The sequence below is a fragment of the Rhipicephalus sanguineus genome, chromosome 4, assembly GCF_013339695.2.
Source record: "Rhipicephalus sanguineus isolate Rsan-2018 chromosome 4, BIME_Rsan_1.4, whole genome shotgun sequence".
NCBI lineage: Eukaryota > Metazoa > Arthropoda > Arachnida > Ixodida > Ixodidae > Rhipicephalus > Rhipicephalus sanguineus.
The window spans coordinates 13,860,851-13,885,883 of NC_051179.1; the positions used below are offsets into that span (position 1 = coordinate 13,860,851).

The window sequence follows — 25,033 nt, forward strand, 5'->3', positions numbered from 1 at the left end:
TTTATCACGGGCTTATTCGGAAGGCTTTATTTTTTTTAAGCTTTTATGGGCGCGCAGGCATATTGTTAGAAGAGCCGCCCTTCCAGTCACCACGGGCACTCCTAACCTCCTAAAGGCTAATAGAGCGGGATACGGTAGCTAGATTTTGTTCCCCTTATGGTCGCGCAATACGGCTCATCTGACGACGGTAATGTTGTACTTCACATGGGTGGTCCTGGCCCAAAATCTTCAGGCGCCCGTTCCCAGCAGCGTTTTAACTGCGCGCCGGAACGATGGGAGTTTCTGAACGAGTTGTGCGATGCGGCAGTGGCGACTGCACAGCGTAAAGAAATTTTCACATGTGAAGCCAATCACCGAGGGTATCGCGGGCCGAAGTCGGACGCTTTACGGCGCTTGTGACATACGCTACCGAACTACGCAAGGAGTCCGTGCATTCGCTTCGGAAGCGAAGTTGTGAAGGGCTTGACAACTTTCTCGTGTTTTTTTAAAGACGATAGTCTTTCTTGTGGAACTTAAACGCAGAAATTTTGGTCTGCCTTTCTTTTTGTCGGCACGTCCCTCGATTCCGCCACCCGGCCAAAGTTGAACCACTTGTTTACCGCCCACCCATCTTGAACTGGTATGGCTGTTCCTACTTGTGGACGTTGTCGATCAAAAAGTAAATATTACGCATATCTGAGGCGCAGCATCATTAGGTAAGTATCAGGTGGTGTGTTCCTTTAATAGAAAATACATAGATACGCAATTTTAAAGACCCTAGTTTCTTAAGCTGCGCTGAAAATGCGACTGCGCTGAAACTTGCCTTCCTCCGTGCCCTCCGCACGTGCTCATGGTTGTGTTTCGGTTTCGGTTCTGTATTGCACTGTACGAATGCCATGAGGCGCCGCTCTGGCATTCCTGTTTTACCCAGGCGACGTGTAAATAAGAGAGTTTGTGGAGAGTACCCGTTGAGTGCGGACGTTTCTTCTCCGGCGCATCGCGCCAAACAGCATGTTCGGGCTGGCCGGCGTCCCCGCCGGTCGCGTTGGTCACCGCCGGTCTTCACCTGCCGCTGCGCCGGGACTACCAGCCCGCAACACAGCACTCATGTTTCCCGACGTATTGCCAGATGGCGTCCATATCTCACGCAGCGCCTCTTCTATCGTCTTTAGACGACATTTGCAGCGAAGCACGCAGATACGCGGCCAATTTTTTTTTTCTTTGCGTTCAGAAATCACACAACTCCTTTAAAAGACATGCGCTCGCTTTTGACCCAGTATATTGGTGAAAGTTTTAACGAAAGGCCTACTGTAACGACGTTAGCGTTAGTTTCAGCCACCCCACCCTAACCAAGTTGCACGATTGCCTTTGTCGCGTTTTAGATATTCGTCCTGTCGAGTTATTCGAAAGTCGAATCGAATTATTCGATCAGGTATTATTCGATTTGAATTCGAAACTCGAATATTCGCACACCCCTACTTAGAATCAAAGTTCATAGTTGCTGCTCGAGCGACCCCCCCCCCCCCCCGTTCCTTCATGCTCATTCAAGACGGGCGGGGCGTTTTCTCTCTGCTTGAGCAGCACGCGGGTGATGTTATCGCATGCGCACTCCGAGCGCTGGAGATGGGCCGGCTCGTTTGAACTCAGATTCAGCCGCGTTCGTCGCCCCCGCTCGCGCGCTTTTACCCACGGTCAGAGCATAAGATGCGCGAGGGGATGTTATCGATTTGGACTTTATACGGAACATGACGGCGACGCCAACGGCAAAAACCCGTCGAGTGTGTCCATATAATTGCTATCGTAATAAAAAACGGAAAGGTCAGATTTCATAAATGAATGTTTATGGTTGCTTGAAGTAGGGAAGCAAGACAGACAAAAAGCATGTTGACATCACCAGCTGTCCTCATCTTAATGTTTCCTCTCAACAAAAAACAGCCAACCAATCCTTTATCATACACAGATCCACATGTTCCAAGGAACCATTGTCAAATTAAGAAACCAAACCAATACATACAATTTACATAGTTCATGTTGCATATCTGGCTAAACCGTCAATGACTGCAGATTAAGGAAACAGAAGATGATGGCAGTGAAAATGATCAGGCAATATTCAAAGCACACGAGGCAAGAACAATGACAAAGCCCCTTCACCACTGCACTAACCTAAAATAATGGACAACAAACAAAGTAAAATCATCAGCTGCAATCATTCAGAAAGGTTTTTTTAAAAATTCACACAAAGCGGTCTGCAAGATAGGAGAAACATTCTACAAAAAAAATACATGCTCAGCTGCTTCAATTCTACATATGCTTTGTACGAACTTCTGTAACCAATTTAGACTGTGTCACAATATCCAAACATAGCTATCAAGCAACAAAATGTTTAAAAAGCTCGAAACATTACCCTGGTCTATCTAGTTGCCATCATTAGGTCTAAGCACAACTTGCCTCAAGAAAAATTGCTATGTGCATCCTCAAATAAGGAGTGATTTCATAACTTAACTGACAACCACATTAGTGATAAAATGGGCCACAAGCAATACCACAGTATCACTGCATGCCCTAGTATTTCCATTTTCCTACAATTCAGAACAATAATGTCTAATTCATCAGTAATTTTGAAAACATCTGATCTAGTAAGCTTTCATTACTAGAAATGACCTGTCATGAGCTTGCACTCTTGATAACATCTAATGGTGACTGATTACTAAATGTACAAGTTGAGAAACAGGACACCAGTATTGATGTGCAGTGACTGAAATCCCATATTGCGCATTCTGCACTCAGTCATCATAATGAACCAACTGGCCCCTTAGGATATTGTACCTGTCTATAGGGAACCCTATAAGCTCAGCTGTTCTGCACTGGTTCATGTGTGGGGCAAGCCCTAAAAGTGTACCACACTAAAAAAAAGTTCAATTTGGTAATCTCCAGAATCATCTAATTGTGATTCAACCCAAAAAATTATACATGTTCTTAACTCCATCACATGTTGCTAAAATATATCATATTACTTTACACTTCTATATGTTGCAGTACTGACTGCATGTGAAGTTATTTGGAACTTCAAGACTTTCAAATCTGCCTGAGTAAAGTTGATCGCTCAGAGGATAACTGTTCAACAGTCTGCCAGCGATCCAAAGTGACAAAAATTTCCTTGCTCTTGCCCTCAGTAGCCAATCAGTTCTCTAAGTCCACGAAGGCAGAAATTCAGGCGATAATGTGAATAAAAACAGTTACATTTGTGGCCACAATGCTTCAAATAAGAAGCATTTGAATCATTCCCGGCAAATCAAGGAGACCATTTTATAGTGCCCGAATTTCTGACTTTTTGTTACTGCAAAGCTTTTGTTTTAAGGACTTCATCACCCAAACTAATATGCAAGCAACAATACAATATTCAATACAATATAATGTTGTCCATTTTCTCTCTAATGCCTAAAAGGCTCTTAGGACATAGCTCCATAAACATGCTAAATATGCTTACTACAAGACAACTTGAAATAAAAGTGTAGCAGTTAATTTTAGCATGTCTTCTGTTGAATTCGCAGCTTACCACTGGAACATGCATAGTGCTTGTATCTAAGAAACTGATAATAGAGAGGCAGACAATCAATGAAGTACATTCTGGCTGTGAAGGGAAACAAGACAAGCCAAGTACTCATCCTACCATTATGGTTGAGTGCTCTACAATCATACTGGTGGCAAGGTCTACACAGAATGCAGACCCTCAATGATCACCATAGCATAAGAGAGTCATGCTGGTAAGACTGCATCCATGAAAAGCAAATGGCAAGGACACATTGCCAATAATGATTGCAAGCACTCTAAATGAAAACAGCATGAACTAGAAAGCTAAGGAATCATATGCTAGTGAGGGGGCTAAAAGAATAGGAATGAAAAGCAACATGTTTCAAAAGACTAACATATGAAAGAATGTGAAGCTTGAAAGGCTGCAGCAGGTTAAGCAAAATGTACAGCTGCACATGCAAGTGCTTCCGGACATAGCTGGCAAGTTTGATAACGATTAAAGAAAAAATAGTGTCTGGATGGAGAATCGAGCAAGCAGATTCCTTTGTTGATGATAAAATTAGCTGTGTAAACACTCGGGGGCATAAGAGAAACATGCTGTGCTTACAGCTATATGAGAAAGTGGAATGCACCGGCAGAATTTACCAGTCTGACAGCAATACCCAAGCAGCATGGCACAATGTTTGCAGCCTACTTGGTTACATTGTGGCAGAGATAAGATATTTTTGATTTTAACTATACTTCAACACAAACAAAACAAACCTAAGGCTTTGTGTTAAGGTATTATGGGTAATTAGCACTAACCCAGTACTTCCATATGGTAAAACAAAAGCCTTATTATGATAAAACCACAATAGGATGTGTATTAAAATTGCACTCGATACAGGAACAAAGTAAAAGCATGACATAAAGAGACAATATTATTACATAACATGCATTTTGGATATCCAGCTTTCGACAGTCAGTAACACGACGAGCAGAAAGCAAATATAAAGACCATGATATGCCTTCATAAACTTGTGTAATGTCTGAGTTTGCACTGCAGGACAACACAACGTAACCCCGCTGAGCCATCATTTTCAGGTTACCACATGCATATACAGTGTTCCTGAAACTTAACATCAATGTACAGCATGTTAGAGAGGGCAACAACATTCATTCCATGCCATGAGACTCATAAGTTAAGAGCTGCTCACAAGTTAGCAGCATATAACATTACCATTATGCTTTACATGCTGCGCAGAAAGACTAATAAGTTTCTGCCTTATTGAACATGGTAAAGAATAAGTTGCTGCTAGTTTTTGCAAGGTTAGTCTGTTTAGCTACTTATATGTACTTATGGTAACCAACTGCCCCAAGTACTCAACGCTTGTTGTAGAGCAAAAGGTGACAGTATACTGTCAACTTCAAGGACGATTACAATAAACAAAAATCCTCTCTGCAATGCTAGATAAAAAACTTAGGCAAATATAAAAAATGTCCATGTTCAATATAGAAACAGTTGAACCAGCAGTGATTCATAACTACCCTCTTCATAATGGTTGCAAAACTCTGCATCTTGGTAAGCACTCAAATGTCACCCACATAGAAAAGCAGACTGAACACAACAGTTTCTATGAAAAAGTATGCTTGCTCCCAAAGCCAAATTTTTGGCACTATGTTAACTGAACAGGTTCTCATTCCTTTACACAGCCATTTCGTAACATGCGCAGTCAACTATGTGCATGCTTCAAATTGCATACTAGAAATGATGAAGCCATGCTTTCACTCTCTGCGCAACACTATGAGATATCAGCGGCTCTTAAATGAAGCGTCAGCATCCTAGCCAAGTCAAATACAACAGAAGGGAAAACGTGAATTCTGAATATTCAATTCGAAGATAGGGGCCCTTGGCACTTCCAACACTATATAGCTCCGTCAGCTATAACCACCGTTTCTTGGGACTGAATGTAGCAATTGCAGATAACCTCTGCACACACACATACATAAAAAATAAACTTTACAAAAATCGGAAGTATGGCATTTCCATGAAAGTAATGCGACCATTTTACATCAATGCTCCTGTATTTAAAGCATGCAATGTGAGAAATTTGGAACAATACACACTTTTACAAAGTATTTTTTAATCTGATTGAGAGGATCTATTGCCATACATCAGAGCATTGGAAGAAAGGCAGGGACCTAAATCTTGCAATCTTCGCTAAGCAGACTTCCCCAAACATCCAGAATGCAATGTGATGCAATATCAACATGTGGTGCAGCATCCAGAGTGAAGCTCTAACTTTTGTGTTGGGTCGAATAGCTCACATGAAGCAAAAAGGAGCCGAGAAAGTGTACCCAACTGATGGAAATTATGAAGTGCTCAAAGGCAGCCACTGCACTCATCTTATTTTCCCACACATATTGTCATGGTTGCCTTACATGACAGCAAGTCACGTTGACGCCGTATAATTTGCTTTCTATTTTTCGAACCTTAGAAGTTGTACCTCCCATTACATCCATGGTCAGTGGTCGCAGCACACTCATCCAAATACAGCACTTTCAGCAATGACGTGGGACAGCTAAGCACGTGGTACAGCCTTTTATATGCAGCAACATTGCAACTGCAAAACTGAACAAGCACGAAAGGTAAAGATACACGGCAATTACACAGGGAAGAAAAAAAACCAGGTGTTGCACCAAGCTTAAAGTGAAACATGCTGCAGACTCCCGTCATAGACACGGGCCAACTGGACAGCAATATTGTACACGTCTCCCGTCAGTAGTGGGAGATCACATTTGACCAAGTCATGAAGGCCATCTGAAGCGGCCAGCAGTTGCTGCACTCAGCGTAAATCATTTAGAGACACGGACTTCTGTCTTGTCTGCCGCTGCGACTTGTGCCCACAGGTAGGGGAGGAGGGCAACATCTTGGCGGCTTTCACCTTTGAAGTCCTGCAGCAGGAAAAGGGCACACGTGAGCATAGGTTGGCAAACTCACTCATGAGTCGACTCACTCAGATTCAGATCGAGCCGTGAGCATGAGTCCGAGTGAGTCCGGCTGAGGAAAAATTTAGTGAGTCCGAGTCCGAGTGAGTCCGATTGAGGAAAACTTTGGCGAGTCTGAATTGAGTGAGCCATAAGTGCAAAATATATTTGTTGAGCGAGTCTGAGTGAGCTCCACCTTTTATTGCTGACCTATCATCCTATCTAACGTGAATATGTTTGTTTGTGCTCGTATGCTTCATTTCTGGCACTGTGGTAATCTACATGCACAACATTGCATTTTAATGCTTGTAAATCTTTTCGTTTTACATATTATCTGTTTAGTTGTATTTGCTACTTTTCAGCATTCAGCACTGCTACCTTTCAGCATTTGCCATCTATTTACTAAGAACCAATAGCTGCACAAAAACTATGTCAAATTAATACTGTTTAAGTCCTGTGGGCTTAATGTACTGTATGTAAATGTATAATGATTTTGCGTATTTTGATCACTGCCAATGAACTACCATTATACCATGTAACATGATTTTCTAATATGTTGCGGGTGCAGGGGCCCCTGTCAGGCGTTGCCCGCCTTTTGCCCCTGTACCTTTCTTGAACTTGTACTCAAGATCAAATAAACATTCATTCATTCATTCATTCATTCATTCATTCATTCATTCATTCATTCATTCATTCATTCATTCATTCATTCATTCATTCATTCATCTACTCATCTTCAGCATTACTATTAGCCTTATATCGGCTTACGCTTATACTCGAGTCTATTCACACATATCTCAATGCACTAGCATTCATGCGACACCTCAATATTTATTGATCAGAGGCGTGGGTAAACGTGGGGGATGGGGGGGGGGGGTGCCACGATCTCCTTCCGCAAGCTCTTTCGCGGGAAGTTCTTGATAAAAATATGTCGTGTGAGTCATGTATTTCATAAAAATGTCCTTACTGAATTCAAACCACTGATAACTCGTATTTTAATGAACATGATCAAAAGGCATATCGTAGAGCACCGATTATGTGAGAAATTGGTGTTAAAAAGTGTTGACACCATGATCGACAAAGCTAATTATACACTAACGGACTCATGAGTCGACTCACTCAGACTGACTCACTCAGATCGAGCCATGAGCCTGGGTGAGTCCGGCTGAGTAATATTTTGGTGAGTCTGAGTTGGAGTGAGTCTGGTTAACAAAAATTTTGGTAAGTCTGAGTCCGAGTGAGTCTGATTGAGGAAAATTTTGGTGAGTCTGAGTTGGAGTGAGTCTGGTTAAGAAAAATTTTGGTAAGTCTGAGTGCGAGTGAGTCCGATTGAGGAAAATTTTGGTGAGTCTGATTCCGAGTGACCCCTAAGCGGAAAATACATTATTTGAGTGAGTCTGAGTGAGCTCCACCTTTTTATGCCGACCTATGCATGTGAGACAACAACAGGAATTTCCTTACGTTGCACTAAACTTATACTGCATTCATAACTGAGATTCTAGTCAACTTCACTCTATAATGGTAACGATGTGGGCTTGTTGGTACACCATTTTCACTTTGTAATAGCACGGCAAAGAACGAGGACATGCAGGGAGGGAGACATCTGACAACACAAAGTGTTAACTTCCAACAAATGTTTATTTCCGTTTTCCAGCAGTATTTATTGATGCCCTTTTGAAATCGAATGACACATGAACATTGCATAGCAAAAAAAAAGCACTTTTTACTGTGAACTAATCTACTGAGCAAAAAAACAGCTCCTCTTGTCAGAAAAAAATGGTCATTATCAATGTGCCAGGTAAACATTCTTTTGCTCAGTAGATTAGTTCACAATATAAGTGCTCATTTTATGTTTTTTTTTCTATGCAATGTTTGCATGTCATTCGATGGCAAGGGCTATAAATACTGCTGGAAAACACAAATAAACCTTTTGTTGGAAGCTAGCGCTGTGTGTCATCAGATGTCTCCTTCCTTGTGCGTCCTCATTCTTTGCCGCGCTATTACTGGTGAAAACAACTGAACTCCCCTAATTTCACATGGCTTGCTATTTTTCCGATGCATACCGAAGTTGCCAATGCTAAAGAGTTGATTACAGTTGAATGCCTCTCCAACCAAATGACCTGTGTTATGAAGGATTCCTTACATCCCAGCTGCACTGTCAGCCTTCAAAGTAGAGTGAACTGTGTAATGATGTACCTTGAAGGTCCCGAGTATTTCATTACAAAGCAATTTGACTGTATAAATATTTGAGAATTTTTAATTTTGAGAAAGATGACAACAAGCAGGTGATTTAAAAGCATTTATAAAATACGAATATCATCCAAGATATCTGATTTTCAGGCTGCCAAGCATACCGGTAGGTGACACTGGCCAAGTCACCACAAACACGAACGAATATTGCAGAAGCTTGTCCTCTACTTTCAACAAGCCTTGGAACAAAGGTAGCAACAAAGGTAGCCTCTCAAAATGAACTCGGGTATGAGTGACGGCTCAAGGACAACACATTTTGCAAGTAATAGTAGTTGCAGTATTTTCATGAAATAGGCCTCCAGTATTACATAAAACATTATTCCCATATAAGCAATGTGGCAACTGAGATTAATAAATAGAAAGTACTACGTATACACAGAATCATGTAAATATTCTGTATATCTCTGCTTATGCACAACCAGGTCTGTGAATGTACTAAAGCAATTAAATCGTAATCTTGTTTTGGATCACATATTATTCAACTTCAGTTAATTTGATTTTCAAGAACTCAAACAACATCTGTGGCAAGTGAAAGTCTCAAATGACACGACTTTATCTACGTAAGAATTACTATACTAGACTGCAAAGAACTCCCTCAAACAAAGAAGGCACAAATGTGTTTGTCACTTGTAGCACCAAATGTTATGCGTACTCAGATTCAGATAAACAATGAAGCAATAGGTTTTGCAGGAAATTATGTTTTTGTAGCATCTAGAATAGATAAATAGTATTCCAATTCTACGCTGCGACCAGTATAACGGACATAACAAAGGTCCTTCTCCAGAAAGCAACCACGACTCACAAGCATGCGAAAATGTTATGAGGACCTTATCGGACAAGCAAATATTTTCCTCTGATAGGTAGTTCCCTTTTCTTGTGGCTGTTTGCTGAGACGGCAATGTATGATCATACCTCCATCCAGTGGAAGCTCTATGCTGGTGAGGTCTTCATATAACTTTATTGTTTTGCTGTTTTTACAGTTATGGAAATAGGACAAGTGAAATACAACAAAGACAAAAGAGTTATGGTACTTGTACTTCAAGGAATTCAGCAAGGAATTGTACTAGAACAGAGATCAATGAGTAGAGATTCATAGCATACATAAAGGACAATGATGTCGGCCTTAAAACGGCCCTGCAATACTTTTTCAACACTGTCAGAAAACGCAGCCGATTTGTAGTCAAGGCTCCTGAAGACATGTGAGTCAAACACTAAAGCGCAGCATGCAGCCTGGAATTTACAACTGATTCGCAAAGTCAGCTGGAAATCGTTCGCCCTTTTCTCGACAAGTGATGTCAAACAGAAATGACTGCGCCATAAACTCAAAGTCCACGGGCATTGGCTTATTTGAGCATTGTGAGCTGCATAGTTACCACGGGATGCTGCCAGATGCCCGTGCACTCGCTAGCGATCACACTGAAAGTAAGCCGCGCGTTCGAAAAAAAAAAAGAAAAAAAAAGTGATCAAGGTCATGACACGCACTTACGAATGGACATATCTTCCTGCCCCTTTGTCATCACCACCCCGCGCAGTTTTCAGCGCACTTGCTGGTATGTAAGGAGAGGACACGTTTACATGTGACAAATTCCTGTAACTCCGCTCGTACTTGACAGAGTCTGAAAATTTTTGTGGCAGTGAATTTGTGAGCTAATAAACTTCTTTAATGAAACCATTTGGTGATTACTTGAGAAGTGTTGCAGGGCCTCCTTAAATCTGAAATAAAGTCTGGTTAACACTCTAGTTTTTTATGTGGTGATGTATGATAGTGGACCTTGTGGAAATATGTATACAAAAGAAAAAAGCCGGATCCTTTCAACCTCAGACGCTGGTGTAGAGCTTTGACAATTCCATGGGCTGCTAAATGAATGAATACCTGAGACAAAAAAGGAGATTAAACCTGAACACTTTTTTGAAGCAATGGTCGTGAAACTACAAACTTTCTTAATTGATCATGTCATGCTTTCTGCTCGTTCAAGGAGAATAAATTAATGGAAGCCAAAGTGGAATGAACGAGAAAATTGGATTGCCCATGCATATCTGCTGGTTTGAAGGGTATTCTTCAGGTGCCAGGTAAATGTATCGGTAAGCTTAAAAAACTTTAAATATATCTCACTGGTATGTGTACTATACGGTGTCTCCAGGAGCTGAAAGCAACTCGATGGTACTTAACAACAAGCACTACCTCTTGTTCAATTGCCATTACAATGAATGTATCGTAGCACTTTACAAGTGGCACAGCGATGCACAGAATACTGAAAAGCATGCTACTCTTACACAGACTATGTGTAACGCATCTTGTCAATTGATGGCAGTAGCAAAATTACTCAACCACTGGATCTCCTCCCCTGGCTCCCTTGAAGGCAGTACTTGAACAACATGTAACACCTAGACAGGTACTTTGGTAAAGGTATTTCTGGAAGTTACATGGAAATATTCTGTTTGTGCTGTCCCCGCATTAGTGTTTCGGGAGAAGCATACCTAAAAGTTCCCACAAATCTTTTATGGAGCAACTCTGGCAAAAGAAGACTTAATCTAGTGAGCTTACTGAAGAAAGAAAAGAACACATTGTTTTTAAATATGCCGCTCACCGGCACAGCAGACACCTTCCCATATGTACATCTGGCAGCAAAAGTTTATGGGACATGGATTCCACTGCAAATGCGAATTTCTGCTCTGTGAGTGCATGGTACTTTTAATCTGTCTGATGAAACATTTAAATGGAGGCTATGTCCCGAGACAAAGCGGGAATACAGCTTTCTCAAAAAATCTCGCATCCCGTAATCTTCTGTTGCAGAATGTATACAAATAGTAGTTGCCAGTAGCATGTGTCGCAGTCTCAGCCCCATTGCAAAAAGACGAACACAGTGGCTCACCATGCCTCAGGAGTGTGCCAGGTGGCTGGCCTGCAACACGGCCAATGAGGAGGGCGGTGGCTGCATGACTGCAGCCAATGCCGCTGCCTGCGGCTGTGGCTGGATAGCAGACAACATGTCGTGGGGGGGACCCGCCGAGGGCCCACCATGCTTCTCTCTGCGCTCGGCGGCAGCACGGCTCAGCAAGTACTGGGCCGCAAACTGGTGCTTCGGGTCCATGCGCATGTGCTCCATGTGATGTAGCAATCCTACATAAAAAAAATCCGAGAGTACGGGCTTTTTTATACAAGCAAAACACCAGGATCACAGAAAAGTGGACACTTGAGATGGTTAAACAAGCGATATCACCAGAGCCAACGTTTAAACCAGGGGACTTGCATTGGTTGAAGATTTAAAGGGTCTCCGAAACACATTTTGAACATGTTGTTGCGAGAGGAAACAAGAAACAGTCAACCCGGAGTGAACGCTGTTTACTTTCGGCCACAGCAACTACACACTTTTCCTTTCTATCCTCCACCACCTATAGAGCATGGCATTAACCTCTACCCACAAGAAAAGAAAGAGGCGTCATCTCGATGCCATAGCTCTAAAGAAGAGTGAAAGCTGAGCCACAAAAGTTAGAGGCACGTTAAACAGCACAAGGAGAAAATTAAAGAAACGTGAAAAAGAAGGTCAATGGACCTGAGGGCAGGCTCCGCACCACAAAGTTTGTAACTTGCAGTGAGTGCGAGTAGTAAAGCTTCATCTTGGTGATGTGAACCACGTCAGATGAATGTGGCCTATGAGAGCGGTGTGGTATCTCTGCTGGGACTACTTCGTAGTTGGCTTCACGTAGACAATGCAGAAGACGGTAGGGTCCAAAATACCGGCACAACAATTTTTTTGAGCGGCCTCGTTGTCAAATAGTGGTTCAAATCCAGACTAGGTCATCCGGCTTGCAGCTCTGTGGTTCATGTTGCAGCTCTGTGGTAGATGTTGTATCAGCGAGCATCCCTATTTTGCTGAGACAAGATGCATAGCTGAGCAAGCTTCTGTGCTTCTTCAGCACGCTGAACAAAGACATCTGTATGCGGAATGGTCGTGTCAGACGGAGTTGGTAGGAGCGTTAACGTCAAGCATCGTGGTGACATGGCCGCAAACTAGGTTAAAAGGTGGAAACCCGGTGGTTTACTGAAGATTAGTGTAATACGAAAATGTGACACAAGCAAGGGTTTCGTCCCAATTTTTGTGATCCATGGCAAAATGCATCTAAAGTATATCTGCCATCATTTTGTTGAGGCGCTCGGTTAATCCATTGGTCTGGGGGTGGTACGCAGCTGCCGTGCAGTGTTTGGCACCGCTCAACTGCAGGATATCTCGGAGCAACTGTGCTGTGAATGCTGTACCACAATCTGTAATGACGACAGCCAGGGTACCATGGTGGAGAACAATGTTTTTGACAAAGACGTTAGCCACATCAGAAGCAGTAGCTAGCTTAATGGCTTGGGTTTTGCTGTATTTAGTCAAGTACTCAGCAGCAACAACAATCCGACGGTTATCAGCTTAAGACTTGGACAAGGGCCAAGTAAATTCATTCTGACCTGTTCAAAAGATGCGTGAGGGGTCATACAGGCTGTAGCAGATCGGCTGGTTTCAAGAGTAGAATTTTGCAGCGTTGGCAATCTGTGCAAGTTGTGACATACTGCTTCACGGTTTTTGTAAGTTTCTGCCAGTAGCGCTTCTGCTTGATCCTCGCCAAAGTATGCGTGAAACCAAGATGCCCGGACAATGGTTCATTGTAGCATGCATGTAAAATGTTGTTGCGGAGAAAAGCAGGAACAACTAGGAGGTAAACGGTTTTCGCGGGATGAAAATTGCGCTTGTAGAGGACGTGGCGTAAACAGAAAGATGACAAGTTAAGCACAGACTGTCATGGGGATTGTGGGTGATGTCTTTCAAAGGATTCGATCAGTGGTTGCAATTCTGTGTCATCACGTTACTGTTGAGCCACGTTTAAAGATTCTAGAATGAAAAGAAACTGCAGTCTTCGTCAATGTCTTTTCGAGCGGTCTTGACGGGGGCGTAGAAAATACAGTCAGCATCAGTGTGTTTCTAGCCAAACTTGCATACGATTGTTACACAGAATTCCTGCAACCAAAGGCTCCATCTTGCAAGATTACTCGAGGGATCGTCGAGATTCGCCAGCAAGCAGAAAGAGTGGTGGTCAGTGATGATTTGAATGGCGGCATCCGTACAAATATGGCCGGAACTTGGTAATAACCAGCACGACCAGCAGACATTCTTTTTCAGTTGTTGAGCAGTTATTCTCAGCAGAAGACAATGTGTGGCTAGCATAGGCAATAACGCACTGAACACCAGCTTGAAATTGTACTATAATGGCTTCGAGGCCTCGGTTGCTAGCATCAGTACGCAAATATGCTTCTGTGTTGAAGTGACCAAGAATCGGAGGGGTTTGAAGTTGTTGTTGAAGTCCGCGGAATTATGCTGTACTCCAAACAAAGGTGACATCATCCTTCATGAGTTGCTGCAAAGGTTCGGCGATTTTAGAAAAATATGGCACAAGCTGGCGGCAATACGCACAAAGACATAGAAATCAGCGTACATCATGCTTGGGAACAAAGCAACTGCTGTAGCTTTTTCAGGGTCATGGCAAACACTACTGCTACTGACAATATGGCTCAGCAACTTAAGCTCCTCGTATCCAATGTAGCACTTTTCTGGCTTCAGAGATAGGCCAGTGGTGCGAATGGCCTGAGGAACCACATCAGGCCACTCTATGTGCTATGCAAGTTGTGGAAGAAACAGCTACATCACCCTAGTACACGAAACACAATGCCACTTGGGATCAGATAAAACTGTGTCCGTCATTCGTTGTAATGTGGCTGGAGTGGAACACAATCCAAAAGACAGGACTTTAAATTCATATAGGCCACCAGGTTTTATAAACGCTGGTTTTTTCCGGTCTCGTTCGTCAACTTCAATATGCCAATACCCGCTAGTATATGGATCCATCGAAGAGAAGTTATGGGAGTGCCACAGGCGATTCAAGGAGTCATCAATATGAGGAAGGGAATAAATGTCTTTTTTCGTGATCTGGTTAAGTTTACGATAACCTACAACATTAAGAAAATGCAGCTTATCTGTAGATGAGGCTCATGAGAACATGCGAGCTTAATGAAACTGCAACGCATGCAGCAGGAAATTTACAATCTCATGTCAGACAGCCAAAAGCCACTTGCTCTGTGCAGTGCGATGTCGTCACCACAACAAGTGGAAGCAAGTGAGCCCAACAGCTGTTGACTGACTTCAAAATTGTGAGAACATTCTCAGGAATAATGTTATTGCTAATTTTTAGTTTAAATAAATGGATAGCAATGTATATGTCTTCAGTGTCAAAAAGACAAGCATGTATCTTCTATGATCTATTTATTCATGAGACAAAATTTTGTTGAACTACTGTAACCACATAGTCTCGTATTGGGCAAAGTGTTGGAGTAGCCTCAAATAACCTTGCTTCCACCTCCCACAGTGCAGCAAAAACTCGAGAAATGTCATGAAGCACTTGAACAATTGGTAGAATGGCACAATCTGGCAAACAGCTCCTAACCATGTGGCAACAACATCTAGGTAACATCAATGACATGAGGTGCAGCACTTTGAGACTAGCTTCAGTATCAAGTTAAAGTTTCTTGTAAGCATTTCTCAACCTGTACACTTGCTGAGGTTTCACACTTTTACATGCAGGAAGCCTGAAGTACAGCAAACACATGGGAAAACGATTCTGCGGAATCCTGCAAAGTGGAGTAAAGTTAATGAGAGGACTACAGATTTCTCAAAAATAAAAGCTTCCTAGTTGATGAAAATTTCATCCTGGTCCGAGGTTTGAAACCGGGACTAACACTTTTTTGGTGCCGTCATTCTACCAATCAAGGTGACTAAGAGGCTAGCTATTGGCAGCATGAGCATGACTTAATCGACAACTCTAAGCAAATGAACATCGCATAGTGGAAATCAATTCTGTGGAATTCTGCAAGGTGGACTAATGTCAATGAGAGGAAAAACTGTCATTCACCCATTTCATTTTCATGTGCATATTGTCATGTGATTGAGACAGTGGAGAAAGCAAAACGCAACCTGAAAATGCTTTATTGGGTGAACTTGTGCCCAGTAAAAAAAGCAACGCTCAAAGTGTAGCCGAAGCAGCAAGTTCAGGCGGCGGTTGTCGGTAATCTGATCATCAGCGGGTCGCGTTGTCTTTTGTACATCAGCGATCGAACCTTCCAGCGTTATCGCAGGTGCTCGCAAGCCCTTGAATAAACTTCAATAGTTGCATTCTGCGCATAATCTTAAAGCAACAATCTGAAACAAAGCAAAGTGGTGCACTGGTTGATTTGTTGTCACATTCTTGCCAACTACTATAAGAAGCGCGATTCCTTTGCAATAAGAAACTTCAGTTATCAGTCAGCACCTGTCCCGTGTCTTCTTTTCTGTGTCCAGTGTGCTTCGCACTAAGCCTCGCCATCACTCTGAAACAATAATGAAGTTTCCCTAACATTGCTGTGCGGGCTGTGCCGAGCGCTGCTAACAGTTTTTGTGGATGAAACCTGATAACATCAAATTAAAGAATAAGGACTCATGGCAATATGCTTTTTCAAGAAATTGGCTTAAAGGGGTACTGACACAAAATTTCGCGGCCGAGATAGCCTGCTGGATCGATTTTCGTGTACGTGCGTGTACCATCTGCGAAATATCGACACCGAATTAAGCTTGGAAGGTATTTTATATGAATATTGAAGTTCGCGTGCGCGATCCAGCATTATAGGGCGCACCTATTGCATTGACACCCTCGGAGGTGACCCGAGGTGACCCCCCTACTTCCCCTACGTAACCGTTGTAGCCGGTACAACAAGTTGTGATGACGTCGTAGCCGCCATTTTTGTTTTGACGCGCTCGCCGCTGCGCTGTTGGTGTCTCAAGGAAATCGTCGCCAACAGACGACGATGAGGAGGACGATGATAACGAGGACGATGATGGCGACGACATCGCGCAGCACGTGCGGCAAGCGTGCGAATGCGAGGAGACGACGCGAACAGCGCGGAAGTGCGTCACACTTCTGTGTGCTGACGTGATCGAGCGCTGCAGCCGCTAGGTGGTGATAGTTGCACCCGGATGCTTGTCGTTTTTGAAACCGAAACTGACACTGGTCGGTAATGAGGAGCCTGTAATTAATTATCTGTCGCGCGCTGCAGCAAACGATGTGCCGTGTTATGACTAACAGGCCCCCAGCAACACATTGCAGCAAAAAAACGCGAGGCCAAAATTTTTGTGTCAGTACCCCTTTAAGTGATGTTGACAAACAAGCTCTGTTCCTACCTGTCTCGTGGGTGAAGACGCTATGGCAGACAGTGCAGGGCCACATTCGCAGCGGGGAGCCCAGGGAGGCTGCCTCTGGGTGGGTGCTCACATGCTTGCGCAGTGAGCCTTCATTCACATAAGCCTTGCCACACACAGGGCACGCGTGGGTTAGTTGTGGCTGGCCCACACGCCGCTGCTGCTGCTGTTGCTGCTGCTGGTGTTGTTGTTGCTGCTGCTGCTGTTGCTGTTGTTGTTGTTGCTGTTGCTGCTGCTTGCCTGCACCCACAAAAAGAAAACATTTTTGAGTCAGTACTGTTAAATTGCTCACAAGTATGTAAGTACCAAATGACCAAGCAATGGCTCCACATTGCAGGCTCACCAAAATCTTAATTCCATAGAAAACGCTAACTAGACTAGCACATGTCATACACAGAGTTGTGCAAAACCCATCTGCATAAAACAGCAGAGCTCCGCAATTCCTTCGTCACTGAACTCAGTTACGGCAGCAGCAGGATTTTCCCACAGTGAGTATATGAACAAATGTGAATCCAGCTTTCTTTTTTTTTTTTTAAGGATGGGGAGGTGGGGGGAGTCCAACTTTGAGGTTGTTATGTTATGCTATGATTACACGGGCACTTACAGTCTATAATTATGATAATAAGCTTATTCACAGCCCAATGTGCCAGTAACAAAACAGTAACAGCTGCGGAGAAGTTGTCACGTGACATACGCTGGTGCTGCACACAGAAACTTCAAGGGATGGGTCATGACACCCAGACATCATCTCTAGATTTGCGTATGGCATGCAACCAGTGCTATGGTTGGCTCCTGATATTTTTGCAATCGACTTTTGTCCAAGGCTTAATGATGTTGGTGTCCTGTTACTGGCATTTACAGTGCGGCTGAATCCTTGAAAGAATCGATTTCTTTAGGACACCTCGCTTTTCGGCCATTGTGAGTCACTTTGAAGGTCCCAGCTGGGAACCTATCTCAGAGGTTACGTCTCCCTCCCACCTCGATGAAGCCGCATTCCTCCACTTGGCGCCGCGTGTGATCAAGCCTTCACCTTGTCATCAGTTGCTGTGTTAAAGAGTGCTCGCCTTTCAGCCAAGTCTGGGTTGGAGATTATCCACTTACAAGTCCACATCTTCTACAGTGAATGTCATATGTGCAAAATGACGCGGTGCCATTTACTAGATCTGGTGAAAAAAAATCATTCTCCTGGGTGTGTTCACATAAGAACATCGTTCACGTCCGCAGACCCCCTTTAATTTCGTTGAAAAAAATTTATTTTGCTGTCTGAGTCCCCAGGGCTACGAAAGCAATCTTAGTCTTGCAAAAAAGCTTTGCCTTAGTTAAAAAAATTTGGAAGTCTCCATTCAGCAGAACCACATTTTGCGAATTGCGCGAAAATGGCATTTTGACAAGATCCTACAAAATAACTATTACAGCTCTGAGCCTCAAAGTTTTTCTTGGCATACTATGAGTAACGTGCGTTTTCAAAATGGTGTTATCTTGCAGTTTTGTTGACCGTACTTTATGAAGAAGAATCGCACATTGCTCAATAATGCTCTAATTTCAGAATTTTTGCTCCACGTCTATAATACTCAGAATTTCCAATATTTCCCAGAGTGTTGCCACACATTAGTTTAAAAATTGTGCTAAATATGATTGCCGAGAATGATGTCAAGCGCAAACCAATAATGCATAAGTGAAGGCATGTCTAAAAATGCAATATTTTGAAATGCGATTACAAAAAAAAGTCGTCTTCGATTTTCTTTAAACTCCTCAGAATTAAAGCCAAGCGTGTGCTCTAACTTAATCTGTAAAAACATGTTGCATTATTTTTGTGAGGTCGGAGTTACAAAGCAACCAAAGTGTCCCAATTGACGTTCACGCGCAACCACTTAAATGAGCGAGCATGTAGATATAGTTGCATTGTCATGATTTTTAGGTCTTAAGTATATTCTCTTGTGTTCACGAAACATCTAAGTGACAGAAAAAATATGGAAGCGTTGCTTTAATGTGCAAATTTGTACATTTGCACGTTTGTACTCATCGTAGTATTGTTTCTGGAGAAAGCAATTATCGGAAAACGTTCATCCAGATCAAGACTCGTGTCGGGTTTTCGCATGCAACAGTTTCTTCAGCCCTAATGCACACAGGACGCGAGACGGGCATTGAAGGAAGATTGGGTCCATGCAGAAAGTGTCCTGGAGACGGCAACCACGATCTCCGCCTTCTTGCGCTTGGTGCAGGTCATCCGACAATGACGCTTCCCCTTCGCCATCTTCAGAGGAGAAATTTATGTTTAGTAAATGACTAAGTTTAGCTCCTCCACAGAATTTTACTCAGGAAAAAATACCTGACAGACACAGACCCACCTGTACATTTTACACCGGTCTGTTTGAAGAGGCTGAAGCAGTTTCCAAGATGGAGAGAGTTTCTTCTGGCAAAAAGCTCATGAACAAGGCGTTATCCAAATCTTTTACACTCCAAAAGTTCCGCTTATAGCTAATCCTTTTTTTGTGCTTGTTCAGATAGGGTTAAAATGCACTTTGAGCTGTGCAACTGAGCCATAAATCTCATGGGAGTACACGAAGTGCATGCACACTCACATAGGCTGCTCAGTAGAGGAATACAGGGCAGTCGACGACACGACTTATGGACGTGAAAGTTGATGCGCTGTTAAAATTTCAACCTTTCTGAAGCATACTGAGCTGTGTATTTTTATTGCTGCTTTGTTTTAATTTGCCGTTTTGTGAACATGAGAGAACATATTTACATCCTAGAAATTGCGGAGGTACAGGCTGCGCTTTCGTAGCCCCCCTCGCGCTGAAGAATACAAAAAAAGGAGAATAAATAAATAAATAGATCAATAAAGAGCAGACATATTACACCCGGCTTAAACAGCTCCGTTGTTAAAGGAGTTCCTACACAGCAGACAAACACAAAGAGACATATGAGCGCTGACTTCCAACTGGTTTAGGCACCATAATAACAGTACTTAATGTCTCATAAACATTTAATTCATGCTCATATATCAGAAAAGCTTGGTAATGACACAAGGAATAAAATAGGCATTATTCTGAAGAGCCTTTTTATAGACATAATATATTTCAATGTAACATATGCCATAACACATGCTGTCATTGTGTATAGGGGACCACTCAAGGTAAGTTTCAAATACTTAGGATGTATGTATTACATAAATAAGTTAACTTTAAATGCTATCGAGATGTGCATAATAGTCCCTCCTTTAGCCAATGTATTTCAAGCAAACAACCATGCTGACCTTGGTCTTCTGAAGACTGAGTGCCGCCTGAAGTGTCTCCACTGGTCCACGTTGTGCCTGCAGCAAAAGAAAATCAAAGTACGTAAATGGCCCATTTCTGGTAAAAGGCACTGCGACACAAACCTAGGAATATGCTAATAAGTCACTGGCTTTTTTATTTGCGTGTGAAGAGACTCATCAGAGTGGTACAGTGTACCTGCCAATTCCTGTCAATGATGCAAATATGAAGCAAAATTTGCTGAGGCAGCAGCTGTTCTAAATAATGCACAGGCATAAGCAGGGCTCTTAGCAGATATGTGGAAAAAATTCCGGGAATTTCAAGGACTCCTGAGACCCTGACCAAGAATGTTCAAGCAATGATGCAATATTAAGTTTGTTTACATAATAGTATGTGACACATGAAGAACATGTAATGAACGGCAAAGTGTGCATCAATGTTCTTTTATTGATTACTAGTGGCTTCAGGAGGGTTGTTATGCAGGGCAACCACACATCCTGTTCTGATCCACGAAGTATTGTTGCAGAAGCACAATGCTATTTCTGCCCTTTTCTCCATGCAACAGTACGTTCAACCACTCTAGGAAAGTTCCAGAATTTCAAAAGTGATGTTCACTTGAAGTTCATACATAACGCAGTGGTCTAAAGTGTGTTCAAGTGTTTCTGGCAACAACACAATGCTCTTCTTTGCTCTAATGTAGGCAGGCACAGTGAATACAGTGAAAATGTGAAAATGCAAAGGGAACAGAGAGTTAGTAGGATGTTAAAGGGACACTAAAGTGAAAAATTATTTCACTTGAATTAGTACATTACCCTTTCACAATATCAAAAACACCACTCTTGCCATGACAGGACTATTGATAAAGCCAAAAGTAGGGTTGTGAGGTTGCCTTGATGTTCCTGCAACAGCTCACTGTGATATCTTAGACTTTGACAGTACCTGCTAGGGCCTATATAATTTTTTTTTTTTTGAGTAGAAATCGATTACATTGTGTTCTCATGGAACCATAATTGAAGATGCAAGTTTTGGAAACTTCTACTGGCCCAACATGGCCAAAATACCTGAGGTCACAATGACATTTTGCAGGAAAATTTTAACAATTTAACTTTGATTTAATTTTTTTGTAATAATGAATTTGTAATTATGAACTAAAGACAATAAAGCTTTTAAAGAATAACTTATGATACTAAACTGATTTACTGTCATAACACAGGAAGCCCAGGTGTGGCGGCCACATTTTGATGGAGGCGAAACGTTAGAGGCCCATGTATACTTAGATTTAGGCGAACGGTAAAAAAATCCAGGTGGTCAAAATTTCTGGAGCCCTCCGCTACGGCATCCCTCATAATCATATCGATGCTTTGGGACGTAAAACACACCGACCCCATAATACTGTCTCATTGTGCAAAAATGACATCGAGAAAGTAGTCTGATATCAAGCGACAAATGAACAAGAGTAAAAACAAAATAATGTGCTTCTGGAACATTGCGCCAGTGACATATTACTGGCTGCAGTAATTTTTGCCTTATTATACCTGGTGCTGTGGCTGGTGGATCCTTGTGTGAGATACGCATGTGCTCCATTAGGGCTTCAGCGTTGACGCAGATCTTGTGGCAGATCGGGCAAGACTGCGACGCTGCTCCTCCAATCAGCGCTGCGTGTTGCTGCACACAAGAAACACAGGACGTATAAATTACTGCTCAGTATACAACAAAAGGTCGATGTAAATTATTCTTTGATTTCACAAGGCATTGCAAAAGACAGGAATATGATCTCTAACCTTATTGTTTTCTTTGATGCCCGATTTTCAGGCTGGCTTGATTATGCAGACATCACTGTACCACAACTCAAATGTGCCATTTATAATGTGGGCAAAAGAGGGTACTTAACCCCCTCCCCCCCCCCTCCCCCTGAATAGGCCACATATTACCTTAACAGCCCAGCGGCTGCATTTAAAAAAAATTCTAGACATCTAAATAACACTGGAATCAATCTTCAACAAACTTTGTAGTTGTGATCACAAAAATGCCAGAATTATTTTGTGTACCTCTCCCTCACTGCAAAGCTTGTTAGTCTGGCCTGACCCTCCCCCCCTTCCCCGCCATAACTCTGGGCAAATGGTTACCGTAACCCTCTGCACTGGAATATTCACACTGCAGATGTGATTTTTATCATGAAGTGTTTTTACACTGGGGCTCCACTGGAGGCACTGGCGTGGCTGTGTGGTAGAGAATGCCGGGGCTCCACTGAGAATGCATAACGTCTAGCAGTCAAATAGATGCACATTTACAAGAATCCCCGCGAGATGGCACTAGTTTACCAGCGAGAGATAGATATTCCCGCGGAGCGTCAAGATTTCCCACCAGTCGACCGAATCGCTCCCTGCGCTATTTTCGCCGCTGCCGCGTCGTCATAGCAACTGACATGCGTAGAGTCGTTTTTTTTTTTTTTTTCTGCTCTCCCGCGTCACCCCTCTCCATCGGTCGGGGGCAAAGAGAGGCGCGCGCGCCTTCAGATCTCCACTAGTGTCACGTGACTCCCGCATCCACGCGTGACAGTCCACTGATGTCACGCGCGGAGGCACCGACGAGTGGGACGCCGCAGCGGGATGCTTTCTGCAAGTGTGCACGTTCACTTACGTGCGTGGTACGCGGTGCATTGTGCCTCTAGCTGTGTTTCGCGGACCCGTCCCTGAACTCCCGTGACCGTTTCCACATCTTTCCTGTCCTCTTTTCTCTTCGTTGTATGGATGGCTCGCTCACTTTTCTCTCTAATTTCCTACTATTCTTTTATTCCCTCCTTACCCCCACCCCTACAGGGCGCTTAGCCGTGTCGCCACTGGGCAGACAGAAATTAGCGCCCCTTTTCCTTTCCCTAAGAACCACAGACAGACAGACAGACAATCACGACCATATATGCGTGCACAGGGGAAGGGGGGGAGGGGGTGGCCGCTCCCCCTAGTCACCTAAGACGGGGGAGGGGACGCAAAGACTGCCCCATACATTGACTTGAGAGGGGGGGGGGGGGCGCTGCGAAGAACCTTCGCCCTCCTTTGCCCCCCCTGAAGGGGAACCCTGCGCACGCTTATGGTCACGACCAACGTTTATGTCACGACGGCTCTCGCCCATTAGAAGTAGGTGAAATCATAAGCGCGCGCAGGGTTCCCCAGTGCAGGGGTGGGGGTGGAGGCGAATTAAGGTTCATCGCAGTGCACCCCCACCCTATTAAATCAAAGTATGGGGCAGACTTCGCGCCCCCTCTGACCCCCCCCCCCCCCCCCCCCCCCCGGTACATGCGATCGGTACAATAACGGTACATGCGATCTACAGGATGTTTCAAGTGTGTCCGAAAAAAAATTCGGCGGATCCCACGCTTTGCCTGTGCTGCATTGTCTATGCTGCATTTTTTTACTTTGAGCCAAGCATTACGAGGTGGATCGACGTGTTTCTGTAAGCACAGTAGTTGTGTGCACATCGTGGCCTTACCAGGCACGTCGATTATACTGCCGTTTAAAGGGTAACTTATGGTCTCACGTAACGTCAGCACTCACTTTAGAGCACATCATCATCATCATCATCATCATCATCATCCTGTCTACACCCACTACAGGGCAAAGGCCTCTCCCATGTTCCGCCAATCAACCCGGTCCTGTGCTTTAAAGCACGTACGTGAGCATTATCGGAACGAAATGCACTTTACGGTGCGATGATGTGAATATATCATACGTAACTTTCGTTAGCGTATTCCTCCGGGGTCGAGCAACATATAGCTGGCTGAATCATAGGAATACAAATGTAATATTTATTAGACTCCTATGAAAGCGGAGCCAACACTGGAATCGCAATTGACGTTAACACGGCATGACGCCTGTATCATAGAAGTACATATGTAATGTTTATTGCTTTGTTATCAAATTAGATAGCCAGCACTGCAACCACAATTGACGCTGCACCGACATTACGCCTGCATAGGGTCTTCTTCCAAAGCAGTGACTGCCACACAGAATGTTTGGGTTTGATTCCTGTTGGGACCCTGATTTTTATTCTTTGCGTTCGTCCGGTCAACGCTGCTGATGTTGGTTCTTTGTGTACGATCTCACATTTAAATGTTCAATGTCTGTTCTCGGGGTTCCTGTGAAGATAAAAACTTTCGATCACCTGTGGCACATACCCGCCCGTGGTATACGGTTATGTGCCACACGAGTCTGGAGGAAAGGGTTTGACGAAGTACGTGACAGGCTTTTCACGTTATTCATGTCATGACCAGCCAGTTATATTCGTCCCACTCTCTTACCCTGCCATACCAATTTTTTGTCTACACCAAGCTATGGAGACGATCACGAGAGCACCCAGACGTAGGCGGCTAGACAGATATATAGACAGATACGTAGATAGAAACGCTCAAAGTGCCTAGGGTTCGCTAAGAATTTTAATACTCAAACATAAGGAAGAACATATATTTTCACACTGCCTGCATAATTACTTTTTCTGTGGCGGCAAGCATCTTCAGGTGAGTAGAGACATCAATTACGACAGTAATAAAAGAAATTAAGTTAATTAACTTTTTAATTAGTGGAGACATGCGGTCGGGTCAAATGGGAGAATTGCTACCCCTCCTGCGAAGAGCCTGTTGCCGCTTTAAGATTTCGCAAAAGCAAACGCTGGCAATTATTAGCGAAGAATGAAATCTGACCAATTTCGCCGGCGAAACCGAAACTCGGAAGAGCACAACTACCATACTATTCCGAAACGTCCAGAATCAGAGAGCGTCCTTGTACCAATCAT

General features: G+C 43.3%; 1 protein-coding gene across 3 annotated transcripts in view; it reads right to left on the bottom strand.

Annotated features, from left to right (window-relative positions):
- Window positions 1-1,798: 1,798 nt before the first annotated feature.
- Window positions 1,799-25,033, bottom strand: part of LOC119389436 (zinc finger protein 879) — a 93,172-nt gene continuing 69,937 nt past the window's right edge. For all 3 annotated transcript variants that reach the window (XM_049414429.1, XM_049414428.1, XM_037656688.2), the window contains 5 exons: window positions 21,784-21,913; window positions 20,251-20,307; window positions 16,974-17,231; window positions 11,601-11,848; window positions 1,799-6,444 (listed from right to left, as the gene is read on the bottom strand). In XM_049414429.1, coding sequence (XP_049270386.1) covers window positions 11,607-11,848; window positions 16,974-17,231; window positions 20,251-20,307; window positions 21,784-21,913 — 687 coding nt within the window. In that variant the 3' untranslated portion in view covers window positions 1,799-6,444; window positions 11,601-11,606. The remainder of the gene's footprint in view (window positions 6,445-11,600; window positions 11,849-16,973; window positions 17,232-20,250; window positions 20,308-21,783; window positions 21,914-25,033) is intronic.